Below are 24,349 nucleotides of genomic sequence, written 5' to 3' on the forward strand. Positions count from 1 at the left end.
TACAAATCCCTTCATAATCAAGCTCCTTCATACCTTAAAGACCTCATAGTACCATATTATCCCAATAGACTACTTCACTCTCAGAGTGCAGGTCTACTTGTGGTTCCCAGAGTTTCCAAAAGCAGAATGGGAGGCAGAGCCTTTAGCTATCAAGCTCCTCTCCTGTGGAACCAGCTCCCAGTCTGGGTTCAGGAGGCAGACACTCTCTGTACTTTTAAGGCTAGACTTAAAACCTTCCTCTTTGACAAAGCATATAGTTAGGGCTGGCTTCAGGTAACCCTGAACCATCCCTTAGTTATGCTGCTATAGGCCTAGACTGTCTGAGGACCATCGGTGCACTGAGCTCCCCTACCCTAACCCTAACACTCCCTTCCCCTCCCCTCTCTTCCTCTCCTCCTACCTCACATGTATATTCCACCATTGAATGTCACTAACCTTGTGCTCTCTCTCTCCCCTAGTTTGTGCTCTCTCCCTCTCTCTCAGTTCTCTCTGTACCTTCTGCAGGTGTCCCTGGTCCTGGAGCTGTATATCGCTGATGTGCAGTTACTGGCCCCACCAACCTGCAGTGTCTATTTGTTGTTTATTGTTGCTGTTCTTTTCTCTCTCCTCTATCCACTCACCCCAACCGGTTGAAGCAGATGGCCGCCCAAACTGAGCCTGGTTCTGCTGGAGGTTTTTTCTTTCGTTAAAGGGAGTTTTTCCTCTCCACTGTCACCAAGTGCTGCTCATAAGGGAATTGTTGGGTTTTTAGCTTTTGTAAAGTGCCTTGAGATGATTTGTATTGTGATTTGGCGCTATAGAAATAAAATTGAATTGAAATGAATTGTCAGTCAGAGGGACCAACTATCTCTCTTTTTCTAGTTTATGTGGAAATACAGAAACATAATCAGTAGCTGGTTACATTTAGACATTTAGGTTAATGTTTGAGGGCAGAGTGGTTAGTACTTTTGCCTCACAGCAAGAAGGTCGTGAGTTCGCAACCTGGCATTTCTGTGTAGAGCACTGTGTAATGTGTATGTTCTCCCTGTGCTTGTGTGGGTTTTCTCCAGGTACTCTGGTTTCCTCCCACAGTCCAAAAACATGTATGTCAGGTTGATTGGTGACTCTAAATTGCCCATAGGAGTGAGTGTGAGTGTGTGAGGTTGTTTGTCTCTATGTGGCCCTGTGATGGACTGGTGACCTGTCCAGGGTGTACCCCTGACTTTCACCCAAAGAGAGCTGGGATAGGCTCCAGCACATAAAGTGGATGGTTAATGTTTGTTTTTTGGGATTTTATTTGTTTAAAAAAGAATAGCACAAAAATAAAAAAATGGAGCAAAAGTTATTAAATTGAAACTAAATTTAAAAAATCTAAAAAAAAAAACCTTGAAATGCAAAAGAATTAAAATTTTGTTTCAGTATTTTTAGGGAACACAGCCTTGTAACACCCACCCTTTATGACACCCAACTTTATAACAGAACTGACACTGAACAACACAAACAAGCACTGACTGTAAAAAACAGAGCAGGGAAATTGAAAAAGAACATTGTAGCTAAACTGTTTTGCACTTGGTCATTTTTTTTGTGTCTCAATTTATTAATTTTTGTTCAGTTACTTTATATAAAATGTAAAATTATAAGGACCAGTGATAAAAATTTTAGAATGGCGCCTGTTAGGTGGCAGCCAGTTACAGCAGCTCCTCTGTTTGTTTTTTGTTTTTTGCAAGTTTTTTACTGAATTATCATCTGTTAATCGAAGTCAAGTCAAGATCTATGCTTTCTCTCTGATAATGTTAAAAGTGGATGAGGTGAGATCTTCTAATTCCTGTGGAGAGACATATGAATATTATGGAAACTGCATCAGAAAATATACGTTTCTGTGGCAACGGCATCTATACAAGGGAGCAACTGTTAGCTCTCAAGGGAACAAGTCTGCTTCTTGGTATAAAACCTGAAATCCCCCAAGACCTGAGGAGGCGTAGGAGGGGCTGCAGAGCAGGAGTGAAGCATCGAGAAAAACGTAGGAGATTTTCTCTGCAGCAAAATGGATGAACTTACAGCTTTAGCTAGCAGCCAGCGAGATTACAGAGAGTGCAGCTTGCTTTGCTTCACCAAGACCTGGCTGCATGAAAATATACCGGACAGCTCGCTTGAACTGCCTGGGTTCTCACTAGTGCGAGCGGACAGAGGCAAACAGAGCGGCAAGAAAAGAGGAGGTGGTCTTGCTGTTTTTGTTAACTCCAAATGGTGCAACCCTGGACATGTAACAGTGAAAGACTGTATCTGTACTCCAGACAATGAGCTGTTGGTGGTTGGACTGAGGCCATACTACCTGCCCCATGTTTTCACACGCCATTGTTGTGACTGTTTACATTCCTCCATCAGCTGCAGCACAGAGTGCATGTGACATCATCCACACAGTTGTCGCTGGTCTCCAGACAAAACACCCCAGTGCCCTTATACTAATTAATGGGGATTTTAACCATGTCAGTATTTCAGGAACTCTGACCAACTTCAAACAGTATGTGGACTGTCCAACATGAGAAAATAAGATTCTTGATCTCCTTTATGCCAATGTGAAGGAGGCATACAGCTCTTCAGCCCTACCCCCACTTGGTGGATCAGACCACAACTTAATATATTTTAGTACCAACATGCAAGCCCGTGGTAAGACAACAGTCTGCTACCAAGAGGTATGTGAAAGTTTGGTCAAAGGATGCTGAGGAGGCCCTGCAGGAGTGCTTCAGGGTTACAAACTGGGACCTTTTCATGAACGCTCATGGTGAGGACATCGAAGGCATCTCTCACTGCATCACAGATTACATCCACTTCTGTGAGGACAATGTTGTTCCATCCAAAAAAGTTAGTTGTTTCCCCAATAATAAGCCATGGATAAATAAGGACATTAAAGGTCCCCTCAACAAGAAGAAGAGGGCGTTCATGGCAAGAGACAAGGAGGAACTCCGAGCCGCACAGAAGGAACTCAAGAGGAAGCTGAGGGAGACAAAGCAGCTCTATAGAGACAGAGTAGAGCACATGTTGAGAGAGAATAATATCAAAGAGGTGTGGAATGGGATGAAAATAATGACTGGTTATAAGAAGTCACACACTGCTGTGGAAGGAGACTCAAAGTTTGCTAATGAACTTAACCTGTTCTTTAATATATTTGACACCACCTCTGCTTCTTACTCTGATCCATTGTCCTCACACACCATCTCTCCTCCCTCCACCACCTTAGCTGATGCCTTGGGGTCTCTTCACATCCCTCCAGCCAACATCTCTGCCAATGCTGCCTCCCCATTGCCCACTGATACCATCTCCTCTATCAGCAGCCATACAACATTGAAGTATACCACACCTCCAATAACTCCTCCCCTGCCCTCATCATCTGACTCCTCATCAACACAATACACAGAACCAGCCTTTGCCACAGAACAGGTGAGGAAGGAACTAGCTAAACTAAAGGCCAACAAAGCAAAAGGACCAGATGAGATCAGTCCCAGAGTACTTAAGGTGTGTGCTGGACAGCTTGCAGAGGTTTTTCAGCAACACTTCAACCTCTCTCTGAGGCTCAAAAAGGTGCCTAAGTTATGGAAAACTGCCTGTATTGTCCCATTACCAAAAAGAGGCCATCCCAGTACCCTTAGTGACTTCAGACCAGTAGCGCTAACATCACATGCCATGAAAGTGTTTGAGTGACTGGTCCTGCAACACCTGAGGTTTCAAGTGTCTAAATTTCTGGACCTCCTGCAGTTTGAATATCACGAACACAACAGAGTGGAAGATGCCATCATCTTCTTAATGCACAGAGCATACTCCCATCTGGAGAGGCAGGGCAACACTGTGAGAGTCATGTTCTTTGACTTTTCAAGTGATTTCAACACTTTTCAGCCCCACCTGCTCAAGCAAAGATGCAGGATATGGAAGTTCCCACAGACATGGTGGAGGGGATCAAAGGCTACCTCACTGGGCGGCCACAGTTTCTTCGCTTAGATGGCTGCATATCTGATGTGGTGATAAGCAGCACCGGTGCACCCCAAGGAACTGTACTGGCACCATTCGTATTTACACTCTACACCTCAGACTTCCGCTACAACTCAGGAACCTGTCACCTCCAGAAGTTCTCTGATGACTCCTCAATCATTGGATGCATCAATAATAATAACGATGAGGAATACAGACACTTGATAAAAAGCTTTGTTGATTGGTGTAACAACAACTGTCTAAAGCTCAATATCAAGAACACCAGAGAACTGGTGGTGGACTTTAGGAGGAGCAGCAAGACCCCAGTCCCTGTCTCCATCCTTGGAGACAAAGTAGAGATTGTGGACTCCTACAAATACCTTGGAGTCCACATTAACAACAAACTGGACTGGTCAAACAATACAGATGCACTCTTCAAGAAAGGACAGAGCAGACTGTTCTTCCTCAGGAGACTCTGTTCCTTTGGCGTGTGCAACAAGCTACTGAAGATGTTCTATCAGTCTGTAGTAGCGAGTGCACTGTTCTTTGCAGTTGTGTGCTGGGGAGATGGCATCAAGGCTGGTGAGGCCAACAGACTAAATAAGTTGATCAGGAAGGCAAAATCTGTTGTTGGACTGGAACTGGACAGTCTGGAGGCTGTGGCAGAGAGGAGGATGGTGGACAAAATAAACTCCATATTGGACAATCCTGCCCACCCACTTCATGAGGAACTGTGGCGAATAGGAAGTTCATTCAGCCACTAAATTCCTCCTAAAGCCAAGACTGAGAGATTCAGGAAGTCTCCTGTGTCCATGGCCATAAGACTCTATAATTCCACTATAGAAACAATAACGCACGCACACACACACACACACACACACACACACACACACACACGCACGCACGCACACAAACCCCCAAAAATAAATACTTTATTACTTTTCTACATACAAGTTAATTACTTTATTACTTTATTAATTACTTTATTAATTACTATTATTTTATATGATTTAAATAAGATTAAATTTAATAACTTTAAATTAGAATAACTGCTATAACAATTGAATTTCCCCTTGGGGATTAATAAAGTACTTCTTCTTCTTCTTCTAAAAATGCCAATATAAACATCTAGTCATCTAGAGGATGACTGACCAGGGCACCAAAACCATGAAATAACATATGCATGGAATACATGGAATTATTAAACAAAGCAAAAGCAAAACATGTTTTATATTCTTCAGTAGTCGCTGTTTGCCTTGATGACAGCTTTGCACACTACTGCCAGCACTTCAGTCAGCTCCATGAGGTGGTCACCTGGAATGAGTTTCTGTCAACAGATGTGTTTTGTCAAAACTCAATTTCTGGGTTTCTTAATGTGTAAAGTAAACAAGTAAAGATAAATCAGTCCATCATTACGACATCAGATGATATAATGAACCTGATTCTGAGGAGTTCATTAGAACCTCCATAATCACCAATTGATTGCACTTCAGATTAGAGCCTACATCTCTCAACATCAAGAGGAAACTATGTGAATCAGGCCTTCATAGTCAAACTGCTGCATAGAAGCGACTACTGAGGTAGACCATCAAGGAGAGGATTGCTGAGCCAAGAAAGAAGAAAAAACATTAGACCAATGGAAATGTGTTGCCACATTTAAGATTTTTGGTACAACCTTGGTGTCTTTGTGAACAGAGAGGAGATAAATGGATCCACACACCTGCAGATAATGTGTGTGATTTGTTCAGAACTTCCTGTGACCAGCATGGCTACCACAATATTCTACAATGACATGACATCCCATCTGCTTTATGCTAAGTGGAACCGTCATTAATTTTGGAACAAGACGGTGACCCTGGCACAGCTCCAGGTTATGTAAGGGCTATTGGACTAAGAAAAGTGATGGAAGGCTGTATCAGATGACCTGGTCTGCACATTCACCCAACCTAGACCTGAATGAGATGGTTTGTGATGAGATGGACCCTAGAGAGACAGAAAAGCAGCCAACAAGTGGTCAGCATATGTGGGAACTATTTCAACACTGTTGGAACAGGATTCCAGGTGAATACCTCGTGAAGAGAAGAATAGCAAGAGTGTGCCAAATCAGAGCAAAAGGTGATTACTTCAAAATGTTAAACATATTTTGCTTTATAAACACTTTTTACTCACTACATAATCCAACATGTATTATAGTATAGTTCTAACATCATCAGTATTATTTTGGATAGTGTCACAATGTACCAATAACATTTTAGGACCCAAATGCAGTCAGCACAGAGGGGCAGTGTAGTTCAGTGCAGGGAATCATTCTGGGATGAAGGAGCATAACAGGAAAAGCAAGAACACGACACAGAGGGAGAACAATACAGAGACTGGTGAACAGTGAAACACTGACCAGATACACCATAGGGAAGTCCAGACAATGTCCAAAGAACAGCAGAGTCTGGAGAAAGCAATGAACAGGGAAACAGAGTCCTGTCAGATCCAGGGATCAATAGAAGATAGCAAGAGAAGACCAAATAACAGATGCCACTAACAAGGCAGGTGCACACTGAAACACAACATATGTGACACCAGCAGGACACCAGGAAAGCAGGAATTCAGTCTGACAGCGTAGTAAGCAGTTGAAGAAAAAAAAAAAACACTGAGCCACAGAATGTTCCCCAAAACATTTGACTGAAAGAAATGGAAAGGCGAGCAAAGAGCAATCAAGCGTGAAGATACTGTAAGGACTGTAACTCTTGTCTTTCTGTGGTTGAGTACTTTCTGTGCATTCCATATAACATTACATTGCCTGTCATTATGGCAGCAGTGGAGGCAGTAAAATTGCTGCATGTAAAAAGAAAAGGTGGCTAAATGTTAAATTGAATCCACATTCATGTTGATAACCATAAACATCTACACAATGCACAACATTTTGCTTGAGCCCAAGTGAAAGACCAGCAAAAGCACATCAACACTTCAGCTATTATTTTGAAAGCAATGCCTGTATGCGTTGTCTTTGTGATGTGTGTGTTAATCATCATGCTGAACATCATTACCATCGAATGTCACACACCTAATGTTGGGGTGGTTTAGTGTAAATAAGTAAAGCTGACATGATCTTGTTAGGATTGCTTTCTGTATCCCTCCATGTCTAAGCAGTCAGTCAGTAACCTTTAGTCCTTGTGCTGTATTATTGCTCTGTTTAACTAGCTTATCCTGCTGCAGGCCACACTAGGGAGTTGTACTGAAAAACAAAACATACTTTTTATGTATACAGTTCCCACATGGAAAACCCCAGATTGTATTTTTATATGTACTCTGATATAACTGGATTATCATAGCTCTCACATGCCCACAGTGTATTAATATTTTCTTATCAGTTATATTTCAAGCAAGCTGTAACCAGAGATCCAGGGTTATCACAGAAACATGCCAATGGCAAGTCATCTTTTAAATGAGTCATCTTTTCTTTGCTCAGCTCAGTCCCAGTCAGTCTGACAATGGGCGGAAGTACAGTGTATTATACTGGTAGGAACATTTACTCCAGTACAAATGGAAACTTCACTTCTTTCTGCTGATATTGGAAAGAGATTTTTCCTTTTCGCTCACTACATATCTATCCATATCAACAATTAACGCATAGTGTTACCACAGATAACATGTGCTCTAGAAATTTGCGGTAACCAGGCTTATATCTCTTTCCCTCATGCTGTGTCTGGCATCTTTATAACGTATCATAATTTGGTGGTTTGACTTGGATACTGAAACTTTTTCGTTATCCCACAAATCCTTCACTTCCTTCTCCATCAACTGTCAACAGAGAAAGACCTCTGAGAAATGAATCAAGCTCTTCACCATCAACTAACACACTTAATGTAATGTAAGTCTTATCTAAAGAATGGTGTGCCTACTAATTACGGTACACCAATCTGGTCAGGCCTGAAGTATCTCAACTATTTGCCATAAACATGTACAGACATGTATAACAGATATGTACAATGAAGAATTGAATTGAATTATATTTTGCTATGAAATTCTAAGCCTCTGTCTAAAGCATCCCATGCAGGAATGATTGAGAGTCCAAAACATCAACCAGACAGTTTAAAAAGGGGCAGAGATAATCACAGGGGAGAAACTGGCTGCTGACTTATCTGATGGTGATGGCTGCACAAATGAGAGACAGGTGAGTATTGACAGAGCAGGGTGGAGTGAGGGAAAACATGGTGCAGAGATGGGGCTAAGGTTGGGTTTGTGACAGTAGAACAGTTGAAGTTATATTGATGGATTTTCAGCAGAGAGAAAGAGTGTGGATAAAAGGGGGTTTCCACAGGGCTGATACACTGAGTGGATGAGAGGAGCTTCAGCATGTTAATATAACAAAAAAAACATGAAAATAAGGGTGGATGTGGGGGATTAAATGGGTGAGGGAGGCTGGAGGGGTGAGAGAGGGAGGGAGGATTTAGGGAAAACTATTTATTTCTGTTTATTCCTGCAGCACTCCAATTTTACCACAGAGATAATTAAAGTTTGCCCTTCCAGTAATAGATAAACGTTGTGGTTACAGAAAAAAGCAGAAGATTGATGGCTTGAAAAGCTTGGTTTGTGATACCATCTCACCCCTCAGTAAATGTTATTGAGCTTTCTGACTCAGGGCAATTATTTCAGCTGTTGCTCCAGTCGAGCTGTTCTACAGCCAGCTGCCTGAGCTCGTTAATAGCAGGTACGAACCACTGCAGAGCTTTCTGCTTGTGGCAGCTACGGTGAAGGGTCATGTGAAACACTGTCCCCTAAAGACCTGTGGAAACCACACACACACACATGCTTTCTATTATAATCTTGCAGATGAGGCTGACTTTCTAATGTGCTAAACAAAAACATCCTTATTGAACTGGTTCCAAAGCTGCATGCCCTCTGTTTTTTGTTAAATAAGATTAAAGACCTGAAGACCTGGTAACACCACCAAGAGGCTGCATTGTTTATTGCACCCAACAGTCAACTGTTCATAGAGCCTAAGCAGTCATAGAGCTGCAAAGTTATGGTTATACTTCAGACACTAATAAGGCAATATAAAAATACTCTGTTGCAAGTAAAGGCCTACTTTCAATCATTTGTAAAATACAATATTAAGTGTAAGTGTAAACTATCAAAAGTAAAAGATCTCATGATGCAGTATTACTAAAATGTAAGTAGAATTTTAATGTTAATTAAATTAGAGCTGCCTTTATACAATAAAAATTCATCTGCTGGTATAAGCTGATCGTGTTTTTACCTGAATGCAGTGCAGTATTTGCTCTGGGATGTAGTGTAAAGTAGAACTGTAAAGCATGAAAATAGAAAATAGAACTAGACAAAGGAAACTAGTGGTCAAGAAATAAAATCAGTTAATGTACCGTCAGATCAGCTTCTGTGTTCAGCATAAGATCTCATGCAGATTCCATAAAACAGCCATCCCCATGCTGCTTTTTTAAATTAGTCAAGTAAGAGACACAAACCCCCCGCTGCTTGTCTTGGCTTCATTCAAAGGTGAATGTAAAGACACAGTGCAGACTGTATGAATTCCTTCTGCACCTGTCTTCTTTTTATGTGGGGCTTATTGGTCATAAAGGTGTCACACAGGAGGCCCATATCCACTGAGTGAGTTAGGACTCCTCATGCATGACCTTCCATTTTAGTCACTCACCTTTTGCATTACCCAAGACTGATAAAGACCTGGATGTGTGGCACAGCTTCTGCATACTGTCAGCTGTAGAATAGTACACGTGGCTCTGTGGGGGTATGAACTCCACTCTCTGTACGGGGTTTACACTTGGATCACACGTGTCCTTACAACGGTTGGAGCCAGTGAGGAGCCTGGCGGTCCACTGGAGGTTTGGTTCTCACAAATAATACAGTGGCTTAATACAGTCCAACAGTGAAAATGCGTGCAGTGTTTTTGGAACTTGACCCACACTGGAGTCTAAAAGTTAGGATATCTAGTTGTTCACCAACTGGCCTACTTCGGTTTTAGCCCTTCTCTTACAAATCCCTAATGTTATGGTGCAAAGTGCAGAAACCACAAGCTCTATAAGCTGAACAAAGGATGGTAACCTGAGCAGAGGGTTATCTTATTTGGTTGTTTCTGTGGTAAAAATGAACAGGTCCCTTCAACAGCAGCACCAGACTGAGCCATGTCTCATGTCTATTTTCTACACCTTTCACTTTGTTTTCTTCATGTTTATAGTGTATACATGATCGTTATTTTATATTCAGATTGGTTTTTTTTCTAATCAAAATGAAATAAGGGCTCCTTAAACAAAGACTTCTTGTAAATTTGGAACAGATCTGATTCCAGCTCTGTAATAATGTTTCTGGTGTTCCTCTCAGATAAGAACACATGAAGAAAAAGAAACTAGCTAGTAATGCAGAGTGTCTTGCAGCTCCTGGCTAACTTGAGCAACTGAATTTCTGTCCTTATTACCCATAAAACCTTGATTTGAGGGGAGTTTACTGCAGTTGGGTTGGAAATCATTATTCACTCTTTAACAACCTGTACCACAACTCTCTTGGCAGAGAACTGACTGTTGCATTGTAATGTGTTTATTTTCCTTTGCCATGTTCCAGCAGCACTGTTCCCACCAACAAATGATTGAAAGAAGAGGAGAAAACACAGCAGAGGTCAAATAAGCCAGTCATTCTGGGTGTGAACACACACTGACTAACTCCATCAGCTGTTTTTAGCCCTCTGTCAAGCTGGAACTGTGGCTCCTCGACATGGTAACTGGAGAACAGGTCACATCTCAGAGGTCTTGTTAAAATATGCCATTGTGTCACACAAGCCTTGTAACTATGGCAGTAGAGAAGTACGACACCTTACTACCCGAACACCCCTACCAACCACAAACAAACCCAGAGAGTGAGCTCATGGTCCCTTAGCAACAGCTGAGTGGGTCTACAGCAACAGCTCTGCTGGTAGAATCAGCTGTTGGGTGTGGATCCATATTCAGAGGCACTTTACAAAAATGGGATTTCATTCAGCTCTGCACTACATGATTCCTCGGGGAGCACTGCTGAAAGACTTGAACGTCTGAATGAGGGCAGGTAAGAGCATCTGCAGGATTTTATTGTGGAACAGTCACTGAAAGGCAGCATAATCAACAGTAACCCTAACTCTAACCACAAACACATGTTTTTTGTTAAAATGCTGTTGATAACCATGTTTATCCACAGAAACTAAAGGGCCAGATCAGTTCCAGAGGTGTGTGCCCCTTGTTATTCTTTACAATGAGTCAGGCTGTTAAAGTAGGCTTGCAAAAAGTGTTGTGTAGTTAGTGCAGGTTAGAGATCTGCCATCATTATGCACAAAGTTCTGACTCAGTCTGTCAATAAATCAATCCAATACTGTACTGGTAATGTAACTAAATCTGTCTCTGACCGTCTTCTGGTTGTTTGAACTAACTATTGAATAAAACAGCACAGAGGGCAATATATATGATGACGTTATGAAGTAGGGTGAAGTCGATTCATTTCACACAAGAAGTACCTGACAAGCCGTTGGTATGTATGTACAGAGATGAACTTTTATGGTAAATGATGGAGTAATTAGTCATTAGTCATTACCAAGAAACAATCATGTTTTGTAAATGGATCATTTTGGATACAGAAAGCAGACAGAGGGTTTAGGGGCTTTTTTGCACACTTCAATGTATTTCTAATTATAGAGACACAGCCGGAGAGATTGAGAACCATTTGGTTGGCACATTGCATGGACAAATTGCATGCAGTGTAATTACTGATTTCATCTAGTGGGTGTAAACAAAATAGCCAGGTCTTTATAAATGTTTCATCTCTATAACTAACAATATGATACAGATGTAGTTTTTCTTTATGTAATAAATTCATTCCATATTTCAAGCTCCATAAACAGTGAACTCCCATTTATAGAATGAATCATCTGTAGCTTTGAAATCCCTAATAGGGCCTGTAAAATGATTCATGTATTGCCGTTCAACTCAATAATACAGACTGAAGCTGTGTTTCACACCTCAGGGCCGAGATGAACAACTGGAGGAAACATCGAGCTGATTGTGGTGCAGATGAAAGCATGCACGTCCACAGTGAGCAGAGGAGAAGCTCTCAATCCAAAACCTTTCATGTGAGCACTGCGCTCACTCTGCTTCCACCGAGACCACGGTCGTATGGAGACACAAGGCTTTCCTCCAGAGGCTCTGAACATCTGGGCCTGCAAGGTGCTAACACACTGTTGCTGTTGCCCTCAAAGCATGTATCGTGCGATTGCATTTCATTTCCTGTTGTGTTGTTTGCAGTGGTGTCGACTCGTTTTAGTTTGTGTGGTTTCTTTTGACTCTCATTACATAATTTCTTCTCCAGTTGCATCTGGTCATCTCATTTAATGAACTGTTGCATGTCTTGTCACTTCATTAGTTGTTGTGTAATAAAATTTAAATTGAGTTGTATCATGCTGTTCCTTTGTGTGGCGGCCTCCCGTCCTATACTGTAAAATGCTGTTCTATGATGTAGTAGTAAATACATTTTATTATATAGAGAACAAATTATATAGTCATTTATATAATTAACAGTATTGTCATTATTATTCCTATCATAGTGCAGGGGTTTTGCTGCCCCCTCCAGCAAAGGCCTGACAGTGGGAGGGTGACACACAGGGTGATACCACAGAGCAGAGAGGGAGGACATGGGAGGCTGACCCTGCTAAGCAGCCTGAGGGGAAGGCTGGAGACCAGAGCAAAAGTAGCATCAAGGGCCAGGACTGGTAGCAAAGCTGAGCTGACCCCAGAACATGGAGCTGCTGTGTGTGTCCACAGAGATCCAGATGATGAAACAGCAGGTAAATCAGTCACACATGTTCACAGTAATTTCAATGTATCCTTTATCCTGAACAGTTCTTGTATGGTACCGGCACCACTTTGTTATACTGAAGATTGTTTGACACTTGCTAATGCATGCATTTATTATGGGTCCATTTATCCAAGTATAAAGACTTGGTTCTTTTAACAAATTCAGATAAATGATCGAATTTTAATTTAAGTGATTTTTACAGAGATGTAAAATAAAACCAAAAAATATCCATTTCTTTTGTAATAGTCTTTTCATCATATACTGGACCAGGCATATTCATCAACATGGAAACTGCACCTCCTGTCAAAGCACTTATTTCTGACTTTAAATAAGGTTACTGAGCTTTCCCATAGTATCACCATAAAACAATTCTGGTAATCAGGCCTCTCCACACTAAGCCAGCTAAATCTGAAATATATTTTGCTCTCTAGTTTGACCTTCCACCCAACTAAAACTGTTCTTTTTGAAAATGTCAGCATCCCATGTCTTTATTTTAGTATGTTACAAATTAGCTTGGCCTGGAGAAATGGAAGGAACATTAACCAGATAGATTTGGTAAAGTTTTTGGTAAGCCTATGTGGCTGGTTTAAACAGAGCAAAACAACAACCTCAACAAACTCTGAGTGATGGTAGAAAACCAGAGAGGTCAAAGGGTGATTTAACCAGCTGACATTTAGCACAGAAACCAATATCACATTTTTACATTTTTGACATATCTAAACATTTCCCCATTGTTAGGGTACTTCATTGTTGATGGATTTTTATGAAAATGACCTGAAAAGTAGTGTAGACCAAAAAAAAAAAAAGCCTGCTTAGTTTGGATATAGTGTCACTGAGTTGAGCTCTGATGCTGATGTGTATTCACAATCTTCTAAAGATCCTCTGGAGATTGTCAGAGTGACTCCAACACCCACCCAGCATGAAATGATGAACTGCTGCATCTTTGTTTTCACTGAAAAGTTTAGGGGTAAGCCAGGCGCAACATGAACATGAGACTCCTCTCTTCTCGGCACACACAAACAACCAGCAACAGCAGGCGGTGTGGTGGGTGTAAAGAGGACACTCTGAGGGGAAGGGAGGAGCTGGTCTTTGAGCACCTGCACTTAGATCAGCAGCTCCTGGGAAAACACACACTCATTCACTCTGGCCAGTCACTTACTGTTGCACCTCTATAAACGTCCAAGTACAAGCAATCATAGAAATATGACAGGGATCATACCAGCAACATCCTGGACAGCCATTTTCATCATGTGTCAGTATGCTGCACACAAAGTTAGTGTTGGAAGTGAGAGTGAAGCATCTGACAATCCAATGCTTTTAATGAAAATATTTGAGTAAGCAGTGCAGGAGGATCTAATCGTTTTTAGTAGTAACGGAATCAAGCCAAACATTTTTTAACCAAAGTAAAATATTGTTTGTATGTTGCTTTGATTTTGTGCAGTGTGTCCACAGAAGTCTGCTTTTATTAGGATGTAAAAATATCTATAACCTCCTTAGTGAAACCATAGAAAACAAACAAAATATATTCTTGCAGAATCTAATAAAATATCTGATTCAAATTGGTTTGTATTATTATTGTCACACACAAGCTTAGTTACGATGAAAGTTATGGTTTTTATTACTCAGATCAAACCCAGATTGGATTTTGGACAAAAGGACAATATCATCTCTATGGTCTGGTAATAATATACACTCTTACATTTCATAGCGGGAATTGAAGCGGCAGTTTACTCATATTGCTAACCACTTTAAAGGCTTTTTTATCAACAGACACACACACACACAAACACAACAGTTTTCATCTGCCTGCAGATCCCCATAATCATATCCAGACAGCATGCATGTATGAATTCTCCTTTATGCAGGAACAGCTGTGCTTATTTGTGGTGACTCAAATAAATAATCCAATTTTATTGCCTAATGACATGAAAGTTTCTCTGTTTTGCATTCTTTCTGTATTATTTGGATTGAGGGCAGGGTATGTTTTCGCTGCAGATTGGGTAATTGCCTTTTGGATATCCTCTGGTGATAAGCACACACAGTTGTTCAGATGTGATATGCTCCATCTATCACCCAATCCCCAACCATTGTGTTTGGATTGTTGGCAAGCTGTAAATGACATCTGCAGCATGGATGTGACTGAAATCAAAGTTGCATCTCTGACCGTGACCTACTCCTGTCCTCCCAGAAACTCCCACAGCCCCCTGCAGCCATGAGAGGCGGGCTCATCACATGCAGTCCAGCGCCAAAAAGGCTTCAGCACTCCATCTGTATCTGCCTTCATCACTCTATGAGGATGAGGAGCAGGACGCTGAGGCAGACCACATGAGGTATGAGTTTTTAGTGGTGGTATTTGGAGCACAGCCATCTGCATCACTGACATGAAGTGATAATATCTTTAACGTCACATCTGGTTTTCACCCTCTTTTCCAGAAACTGGAGCATGGCTCCAAATCAGGTCTCAGAAGTGATGTCAGTCGAAGGGTGGGGAGACAAAAAATGTTTTCCCAAGCAATTATAACAACTGCAGTGAATGTAAAGGCCTGCCCAGGGGCCTATGCACTGAATCAATCTGTGCAACAAAAAAAAAAGTTGTGTAAAAAAATGTCTTGGAAACATCAGTGTACAGACACAAAGAGAGTTTAATAACTAGAGGTTGAAATATGTCCAATGCCACACACCTGTTGGCTGGACACAGTAACATGCAGCATCTATTGATAGACAGTTCAGCATCCACTGTTTTGGAGTGAAGTGTCAGTGTGTCATCAGTGTGTGTCCAGTATAGTGTCTTGACTAGTACTACATGAATACATGTTATTTTCTCTGGTCTTTCCAGGCCTCCAGCAGAAAAGCCTGATGTCAAACCAAAAGAAGCAGGCTCTCCAGCATTTCCAAACCCCAGCAGAGACCAGTCAAATGAAGCCCTCAACAGCACACCACAGGCACCTTCAGATGATGTCACTCCAGAGCAAAACAGCTAAGATGTGAGGACAGCAGAGCCCAGAGCCTCCACATAGACAGGACAGAAAAGAGTGGCCTGTACTCATACGCTCTGCAGCTGTCCGCAGAAAGAGGACATACACTAAGCACAATAAGTTTGTGTGAAATAGCATAACTGTTCTCTGGTCTCTTTCTTAACTAAACCAAGCAAAACCATGTTACCCACAAATGATGTTTGCAGGGCCCACTAGTGTGGCATTCACAATCCTGGCTACTGCCCTGGATGTTCATTTGAGACAAGGGAACCAGTGTTTTCACCCAGCTGACAATGGGACTTATTTGTTGTGCTTACAATCAATCACTCTCATGTACTAGGAACCCACTGTATATGTTTTTGTATTGCCATGTTGCAGTGGCTGAAAGAAAATGTAATCAAAAGGTCACATTGCAGAATGTTCTCATTTTTAGTGATGATTTCTTCTTTCAAAGGCCGTTTTTGCACAATATCTAACAAACATATTTAAAAATGTATTAACTATATGAACACAAAACACTGTTTTTATGCAAAACAACAAATGATTTACTGACTGGTTTCATACAGTGCAGTGTACATTTGCAGCTAATTCAGCACATAAAACAAAGCCATGCTGCCTCTAGGCTCTAGGCCCTCTGTCTGTGGGACACGACACCTTCAGGTTAAAAGTTTGACATGTTAAGATGTCTCGCAGTGTTCCAGAGGTGTGCAGCTGCTTATCACTCACAGCATGTCAGGTCATTGTAGTGTCCTCTTGTTGGCCTTCTCTCAGTACAGAGGTAGCAGATCACACACCACATACTGTTCTCCGGAGAAATCTGGACTCCGCTGCTGCTCCGAAAAGGCCTCAGTGCACAGGAGCCTGGTGCAGGAATGGCTGAGGTTATGTAACCATGAACAGGCCTTAATTACCAAGTTTTGAGGCATTTAGGGCTGATTATAAATCTGTTTTTCAGCTATATACTAAGTAGCACATGCCAAAATACACCAACATGATTTCTATCCTAGCAGAGACAATGATGTAAAGTATGAAAATTAAATAAATGACCCTTTCGAGCATTATGGGATCACTTATATATGGATTTGCTGATGGGTAGCTGAAGAGATTGACACCACTGTCCTGTCTGTATGATAAACATGAAGCTACAGTCAGGAGACTGTTAGTTTAAAGGTAGTGTTTGTCATAGACTACAAGTTGTGTCTAAAACCCCTGGACGTATATACCTGGCTGATTGCTGTGACATTTGCTGAGCACATTTTCAGAGCAAAAAACCTTTTTAATATGAGGATGCCATGATGTGTTCTGCAGTAGAGAACTTGTTTTAGCCACAAACTGTCAAGGCTCTAAAATAAGTTTGTAGCCTATGCATCACTTAGCACACATAGAGTGCAACATTTTATGTCTCATTTCCTTTATCATGACATGTGCTGCCTTGGCAGTATGTAGATTAAATCTACTGCAAAGCATTACCAAGGATGAAGTATGCAGCAGCACTGAGGGACAGGATGATGAGGAAGATGGTGCCTAAATCCAGTTCTCCCATGCTGCAGGCATTTGGACAGGCACAGGGGCTATCCACCCATATCTGCAGGGACCCCTCAGAGCTGAGCTTCTGGTCCCTGATGAGAGAAGTGGACTGATTTGGAGTACAGTGGTAATACACCACTGTCAGCAGCTGCTCCTTTTGAGCTGGGACAGGAAAAGAGGAAGCCTGAGCAATGATCAGCAACATGAATTACTTGTAGTGTGTGTTTTAGCTCACCGAAGTACGAGACAGACAACATCTTTAGGGTCTCATTGTAGTGGAATTCATTTCCTTCATGTCTTCCATAGCTGATACAGCGGTTAACATGACTGTTGAGCTTTTGATACCTATTAACATAAACAAAATATCACATAATAAGGACAAAGGATTCTTTGAATTTTTGAGTGAGTAAACAGACAGAATGGGCAATCTTTCAGAAGATACTACAGTATCTGTATAAATAAACAAGCTCAAATACTGCTTGTGTTGTTAAATGCATGTTTATTGTAGGGCCTACACTGAATTTATTTCAAATCCTACCAACTGGTAAAGTCCTAAACAACTTTTTGGGTGAGGGCCTATGGAGAATTTGCATCCCATCTGTTCCAAATACTTTGTAATGTGTTTAAAAATCAATCCTGCATTATGTATGAGGTGCAGCACAATACAAATACAGTTACTGAAGACAATAAATCCTCCTGTTAAATCTTAAAAACAGAACTGCAGTTTGTTTATCATGGGAAGTGTAGATATTGCACACAGCTACAATATACAGGAACAGTACAGAAATTCATCTTCAGTTTGTGTGTTTTGGGTGCCCCCTGGTGGCCCTAAACTGCTGTGAAACCTGGCCAACATCCTCCTGCCTCCCACCACCTGCACTTGGTCTTGGAGACTTCCCAGATCAGAGCTGGGTGTCTTGATTAGTTCAGTCTCTTTCTGTCCACTGTTGAAATGCTGCTGCCCCAGCAGACCACTCCATAAAAAATGTCTGATGCCACCACTGTATCAAAAAAGGTCTTTAGGAGTGTCCCCTGTACTCCAAAAGACCTCAGTCTCCTCAGCAGGTAGCTTCTTATAAAGAGTATCGGTGTTATTTGACAAGTCTAGTTTATTGTTGAGGTGAACACCCAGGTAGTTATAAGAGGCCACTCTCTCCATGTCCATTCCCTGGATGTTCACTGGTGTTGGTGAGGGGTGTCTGCGCCTGCATAAGTCCGCCAGCAGCTCCTTGGTCTTCCCTGCGTTGATCTGGAGATAGTTCTGCAGGCACCAGTCCACAAAGTCCTGGATCAGTCCTCTACTCCCTGTCATCCTTGTTTGAAATGAGGCAGACGATTGTAGAGTCATCAGAGAACTTTTGCAGGAAACAGTTTAGTGAGCTGTAGATGAAGTCTACAGTATACAGGGTGAAGAGGAACAGTGCCAAGACTGTTCCCTGTGGAGCCCCTGTGCTGCAGGCTACTATGTCAGACACAGTCCTGTGCCCTCAAATACTCTGGATGAATGGTGAGGTAATCCAGAATCCAGTCTAATAGATAGAAGTCCACCCCCATGTGCTCAAGCCTGTCCTTCAGAAGCCTCTGGTGTTGAAGACACTGGGGAAATCAAAGAACATGATCCTCACAGTGCCCCCAGTCTTCTCCAGGTGAGAGAGAGCTTTGTGTAGGAAGTGGATGATGGTGTGAGCAAACTGAAGTGTGTCCATAGATGAGCTCACCAGAGGGCGGAGATGGACAAAGACCAGCCTCTCCAGGGTCTTCATCAGGTGTGATGTCAGTGCCACCGGCCTGTAGCTGTTCAGGTCCTTTGGGTGCTGTGTCTTACATACCGGTACCACACAAGATGTTTTCCACAGTTGTGGTACCTTTCCCCTTCTCAGGATTAAGTTGAACAAGCATACAACTATCCCACATAGCTGGTCTGTGCAGGACTTGAGGAGCCTGGAGCTGATGCCATCTGGGCCTGCAGGTTTCCTCACTTTGATCTTCCTGAGCTCATTTCTCACCTGGTCTGTTGTCAGTAGCCGGAGTACATTGACATTACAGTGAATAAATTCTCCAGTAATTCTGTTCAGACTGTCCACATTACTGACAGAAATGTGGCATGTCATCAAAGCTGAACTATAATGATTGTGCAGCAGTGTTAAAGAGGTTTAAAGATGGACTGTACATTGTTTCGATTAGAAAAAGGTGCATTTGAGGAAAACATAACTTGTACTTGTCATGGAGCATTTTTACACTGGTATTGGTAATATTACTAATTCTACCACCTTCAAAATCAGAGGTAAAGATGGTCAACTCCCCCTTCACAACTCAAACACTGAACTTACTGGGAACCTCCACTGCAGCAATAGGTAATTACAGTTATGAAGGGACAATTAGAAAAAAAAACATGGGATGTTCTTTTGCCATCACCTGGATTTAGGATTCTTACACCAAAGAACAGAAACCCTTTGCCACAAACCCAAAGATTCTTGACTACAACTGTGTATCCATAGACAGAGCAGGCAATGTATCTATTCAAATATTCTATCAAAATGAAGCATTTACAGATAGTGACCACCTGCCAGTGTGTGCTATGATTCCTGTTTTACTAATATTTCTTACTATTAAACTACACTACACTACTACCCTCTGCAGTAGGAAGCACAGGGCTAATGTACCTGACAAGGAGGCATGCAGCAACGTTGGTACACTCCGTTCCTAGCAGGTCCTCTGGCTGTGAGAAGGGCTGACAGGGACTGAAGGATAACAGGATCTCAGCACTGACTGACATGTTCTCTGCTGACACAGGCTTCAGGCGCCCCAGGAAACCTTTAGCATCTCCCACAGCTTTCAGGTCTATGACTCCGCTCCCATCCTTCATCATGCATTTGCAGCTGTTAACTTTGAAGCAGCCTGACTTCTTTTCAGAGTTCAGATGAAGTGAGAGAGACGATGAAAACATGCTACAACAAAGCAATAGTAGAAGGAAGGCTGTTTTAAAGCTCATGGTGGCTATGTGTACCAGGGCAGAGGGTTGTCTGTTTGTTACGTATCTTAAGAGCAGCTGACAGCATGGTGAGACTCGGAAAGTAATTAGAATAAAGGTGATTGCCATTCCAGGCATTCTCAGGACCCAACTGTGCTCAGCTCAGTGTCTTTCCAAATGCAGCAATATACAGGCGTGACTGGATTACCCAGTGGCGTGCATTACACAATGCCTTCATCAAACATGCATATTATTTGTTTTCTGTTAAACATAGTGGAGGTACATGATGCAATTAGAAATTTTTAGCACTTTCTCAAAACTTTAACCATCTCCCTGATATTCAAATACAGCCAGAAATCTCAGCCACATCTGTCAATTTGAACAAATGAAACCCCTCCATTGACAACACAATAGGGGACAAAGTGAGTAAACTGCATTTATGTGCACTGATTTATTCTACTTCCCTTGTCATGTATCTCTTCTTTTGTGGTTACGTCTAAACACTAAGCTGGTTCAGCAGGTGGTATCTAAAGGCTGAAAAAACAAGAGAATGTCCAGCTGGCACAGATACCAAAAGCTAGGGTAACAGGGGTATTCTGCCACACTTGAAAAAGCTCCTCCAGAGCCACCAGAGAAAATCAAAAATGATTTTATTCCTTGCAAGCTGACAAAATCCTAACACCACAGGAGCTACGAGGTTACTCCTCCTGGTCTGTTATTTAGAAAAACAAGCTTCATTAAAACTGTGGTCTAAAATGTCTCTGTGCTGCTGGGCAGACATAGCAAACCCAAAGCCATAACAGGTGTGAGAAATCACAACTAAACATTTCCTGAAGAAAAATAAATAAATAAATAAAAAAAAGTCACAAAGCCAGAGGTATCAATCCATCCAGAGAAATCAAGTGCATTATACATGAAAACCCTTCATGGAAGTTGCACATGGTTTCAGTGGAAATAAATGACCCAAGTGAAAGCGTGATCATGTTTGTAAAGGAAATACTCAGGCAATTCTTATCTTTTACACCACTTTTATTTTATCAATAGAAAAAGCCTCTAAGCTTTGACTGCAAATTTGCGGATGGAATAGAGGAGGTCTTTCCTCTGCTGTTTCTTGGTTCGTAGACTCTCTTCATGTTTGTTGAGTCGGCGGCGCAGAGCTCTGGTCTTCTTGGGTCTCAGATCCAGGGGCTTGTACTTCTTACCCTGAAAGAAATCAAACAGACTTTCAATTCACCTGAATGAACAATTTTGTCAGAATGAAAACTAGAGTGAGGGACTGGTGAACCTTAATCTGCAGCTGTTTAATAATTCTAGAAAAAATTTGAAAATTGCTTAAAATCTCATGCTATACTTCAGGCATTTTAAAACAATGAGGATGAATATTTCCATGTACTCTGTTTTCCCAAGCAGTAAGCACAAAGCCAGGCTCCATGTCTTAGATTTCAATAATTTACCAGCACTACACTTGATGCTGGGAAAATAATTGGTGTGTTAGGACATGCCATTTCAGAACCCTGCCCAGGTGAGAACACCACACTTCACTGCAATTTCCAGTCCAAGACATTCCTCTGAAGAACACTATCTGACTGGGGTCATGGCAGGTGTGACAAAGATATTTAAGAAGATCAGTGCCATAACCCATAGCAATCACACAAATGTCCTTTGTGGCCAATTAGTATCATGTCTTCTTGGACAGCCATCTTTAGACATCACAGTGTGTCAATATGTCTCCTCATTCATCAGGAGAATATATTTGACCTTTAAAAACTGCTTGTAAGGGGTGCTTAATGCTGCAGGGGTGCTTAATGCTGCAGGGAAGCTAATGTTCAACCTCATTGCTGTGCCCTTTATTAACAGTCTGATAGAAGCTAACTGTTTAACAGCCAAATCAAAATGGTGCCCTGGTATACTGGAATCACTGCAGTCAATGTAAACAATTATTGGTTATTAGGAACATTCAAGTCTCAGTCTTTTGGTAAGCAGTTGTGAATGCATCAGCAAAACATCAGCTCAACAAATATCATCTTAGACCAGAGAACTTAAGAGGACCTGATCACATGATCAGTCCTGTGCAGGGGTGTCCTGGTTGAGGAGCTGACTGGTTGCACTCACCTTGTAGAACTTCCTCAGGTTCTCCTTCTGCGTCTGGTTGATAACCGTCAGGACTCTGGCGATCGACTTGCGGACAACACGGCTGTGAAGCACAGTCACAGTTTTTACACTTCAGATCTCGCTTTAGATTAGCTTCAGCAAATACCACTGCACACACTTCAAGTTACATCAGTGTGGAGAATAAAATGCGACAATTCAGGAGTTAACTTTAAAACATGGATGCTGCTCCGGTCCTAACCCCCAGACAGCACCTGGCTGTGCCATGAGGTAAAAGACGAGTGTGTCACAGTAACTGTTACATACATCTTGGAGAGCTTGGACGCAGCACCCCCGGTAACCTTGGCCACACGGAGCTGGGACAGCTCATTCTTCAGGTCGTCCAGCTGCTTCAGCAGCTCTTCCTTCTTCTTGCCCCGCAGATCTCTCGCCTTGATTTTGGCCTGGGTCATAACAATAAAACGCAGTTTATCACATTAGTCTCCAACACTCACACAAAGCTCAGCTCGGTGTGCTGTCACCGACACGAGCCGGTCCGCTATTAGTACATGGACTATGGTTTTACACGGCTCTTTAAATCCACACGACCAGGCTCACTGGTAATAGACCGGGACTACGAAGCCACTGTGCCGTGTTTTCTGTGGACAATACAGAGCTGTCTTAGCCAGTGGCCCACAACCCGCCATGCCTCATTGGCTTACTATTAGCTACTCAGCACCGCTGCGTCGGAAGCTAGCAGCAGTCCATAATGACACATTTTACTCCATGCAGGGAGCGTTGTACCTATCAACATATGTATGAACGACGAGCTAAGACGTCTATGAGTAGGAATAATGTACATTTAATAGGATTTAGCTGCGATACACAGGAAAATCTTGGCATTTACTGCCGGAGTAGTAGCTTCTCACCATGTTCGTTCTCGCTGCCCCGTTGGAAAGGCCGGACGCACCGCGTGCTCGGAAAAATGAGCTTCCGGTGAACTTCTTCTTCGTCAGTTTTAATGTCACTTTGCAAACAGCGCCACTGAGAGGCGGAGCGGTGGAGACGCAACTGAGCCACGACACCGGTCGCACATTGAAAGTAAGAGAATATAAGATGGAGGAAATTAAGTCGACCTTGGAAACCTAAAACGAGCAGACAATGGAAAATGTACCCACTAAATCAATTCTGTACACTAAATGGTATTTTCCCAGTAACAAAAATGAGCCTAAATTAACAAAGGAAACTTTCCCACACCTTTTAAAATAGAAAATGTTTCAATGGTGTATAAATGTAGTTAGTAAGAGTAATGTAATGTAGTAAGAGTCAGAGTGGAAAACTAGTGTGGTTTTGAGTAGCCCTCATTGGAAATGAAACGTGTATAAAATGAGACCTGACTAGGGCAAATAAAAATTAAGGGAGAATTGATTGTCTAACCAAATATGCAGAAGTGGGAGCCAGAAGGTGATTTCATCATTTCAGATTTACAGATTTATTATTAATAAACGTGGGGAAAGGAAACTCTCAGTGGTTGCAGTTGTTAAACCATGAAAAGCAAAAGACAGAAATGCTGTAGTGATTGTACATTTGTGTTTCTGGGTTTAACAGAATCAATGAGGGTAAAAAGTGCATTCATTGTTCCTTGGTTTTCATGGAGGAAGTACATCAGCCAGCTACTTCTCATTAGTAACACAGTATAATGGCAGTTCTGCATCAAGACTGTTTCTATGATTTCAAAAGATTTTTGCTTCTCTGGCATTTGAAATATCAGTAATACAGTGCTCCTTGATGTGTTTCTGCTTTACATGATATGCATATTACTGGAATTAATACAATTCCAAAGTATTCTAACCTTTGAAATAAAGAGAACTGTAGAAGACTGACTGGACTGCTTTAAGGATTCAACTATTCAGTCTGAACACAGGCATGCAGGGTTCCTGGGCTTCCCACAGTTTAAAAAAAAAACAAAAAAAAAACCTCCTCCTCATCGTGTTGTGACTAACATCAT

The 24,349-nt window shown here is 41.8% G+C and overlaps 2 protein-coding genes across 5 annotated transcripts; one reads left to right on the plus strand and one right to left on the minus strand.

Annotated features, from left to right (window-relative positions):
- The first annotated feature begins 10,306 nt into the window (after positions 1–10,306).
- On the plus strand, positions 10,307–16,163 carry LOC113138341 (uncharacterized). Of its 4 annotated transcripts, XM_026320670.1 has the most exons (7): positions 10,311–11,004; positions 11,378–11,460; positions 11,953–12,152; positions 12,530–12,769; positions 14,969–15,110; positions 15,214–15,264; positions 15,617–16,163. In XM_026320670.1, exons 3-7 carry the CDS (start codon positions 11,960–11,962, stop codon positions 15,759–15,761), a joined length of 771 nt encoding a protein of 256 aa, XP_026176455.1. In that variant the 5' UTR covers positions 10,311–11,004; positions 11,378–11,460; positions 11,953–11,959; the 3' UTR covers positions 15,762–16,163. The 4 variants fall into 4 exon arrangements, with proteins under 4 accessions (XP_026176457.1, XP_026176455.1, XP_026176454.1 ...); XM_026320672.1 differs by lacking the exon at positions 11,378–11,460 and having other exon boundaries at positions 10,307–11,004; positions 12,535–12,769; XM_026320669.1 differs by lacking the exon at positions 11,378–11,460 and having other exon boundaries at positions 10,312–11,004.
- Positions 16,164–21,264: 5,101 nt separating this feature from the next.
- On the minus strand, positions 21,265–23,363 carry rpl35 (ribosomal protein L35). Its single transcript, XM_026321611.1, has 4 exons — positions 23,271–23,363; positions 22,669–22,805; positions 22,366–22,447; positions 21,265–21,456 (listed from the first exon to the last, which is right to left on the minus strand). Exons 1-4 carry the CDS (start codon positions 23,271–23,273, stop codon positions 21,307–21,309), a joined length of 372 nt encoding a protein of 123 aa, XP_026177396.1. The 5' UTR covers positions 23,274–23,363; the 3' UTR covers positions 21,265–21,306.
- Between the last annotated feature and the right edge of the window lie 986 nt (positions 23,364–24,349).

The sequence above is a fragment of the Mastacembelus armatus genome, chromosome 9, assembly GCF_900324485.2.
Source record: "Mastacembelus armatus chromosome 9, fMasArm1.2, whole genome shotgun sequence".
NCBI classification, from domain to species: domain Eukaryota; kingdom Metazoa; phylum Chordata; class Actinopteri; order Synbranchiformes; family Mastacembelidae; genus Mastacembelus; species Mastacembelus armatus.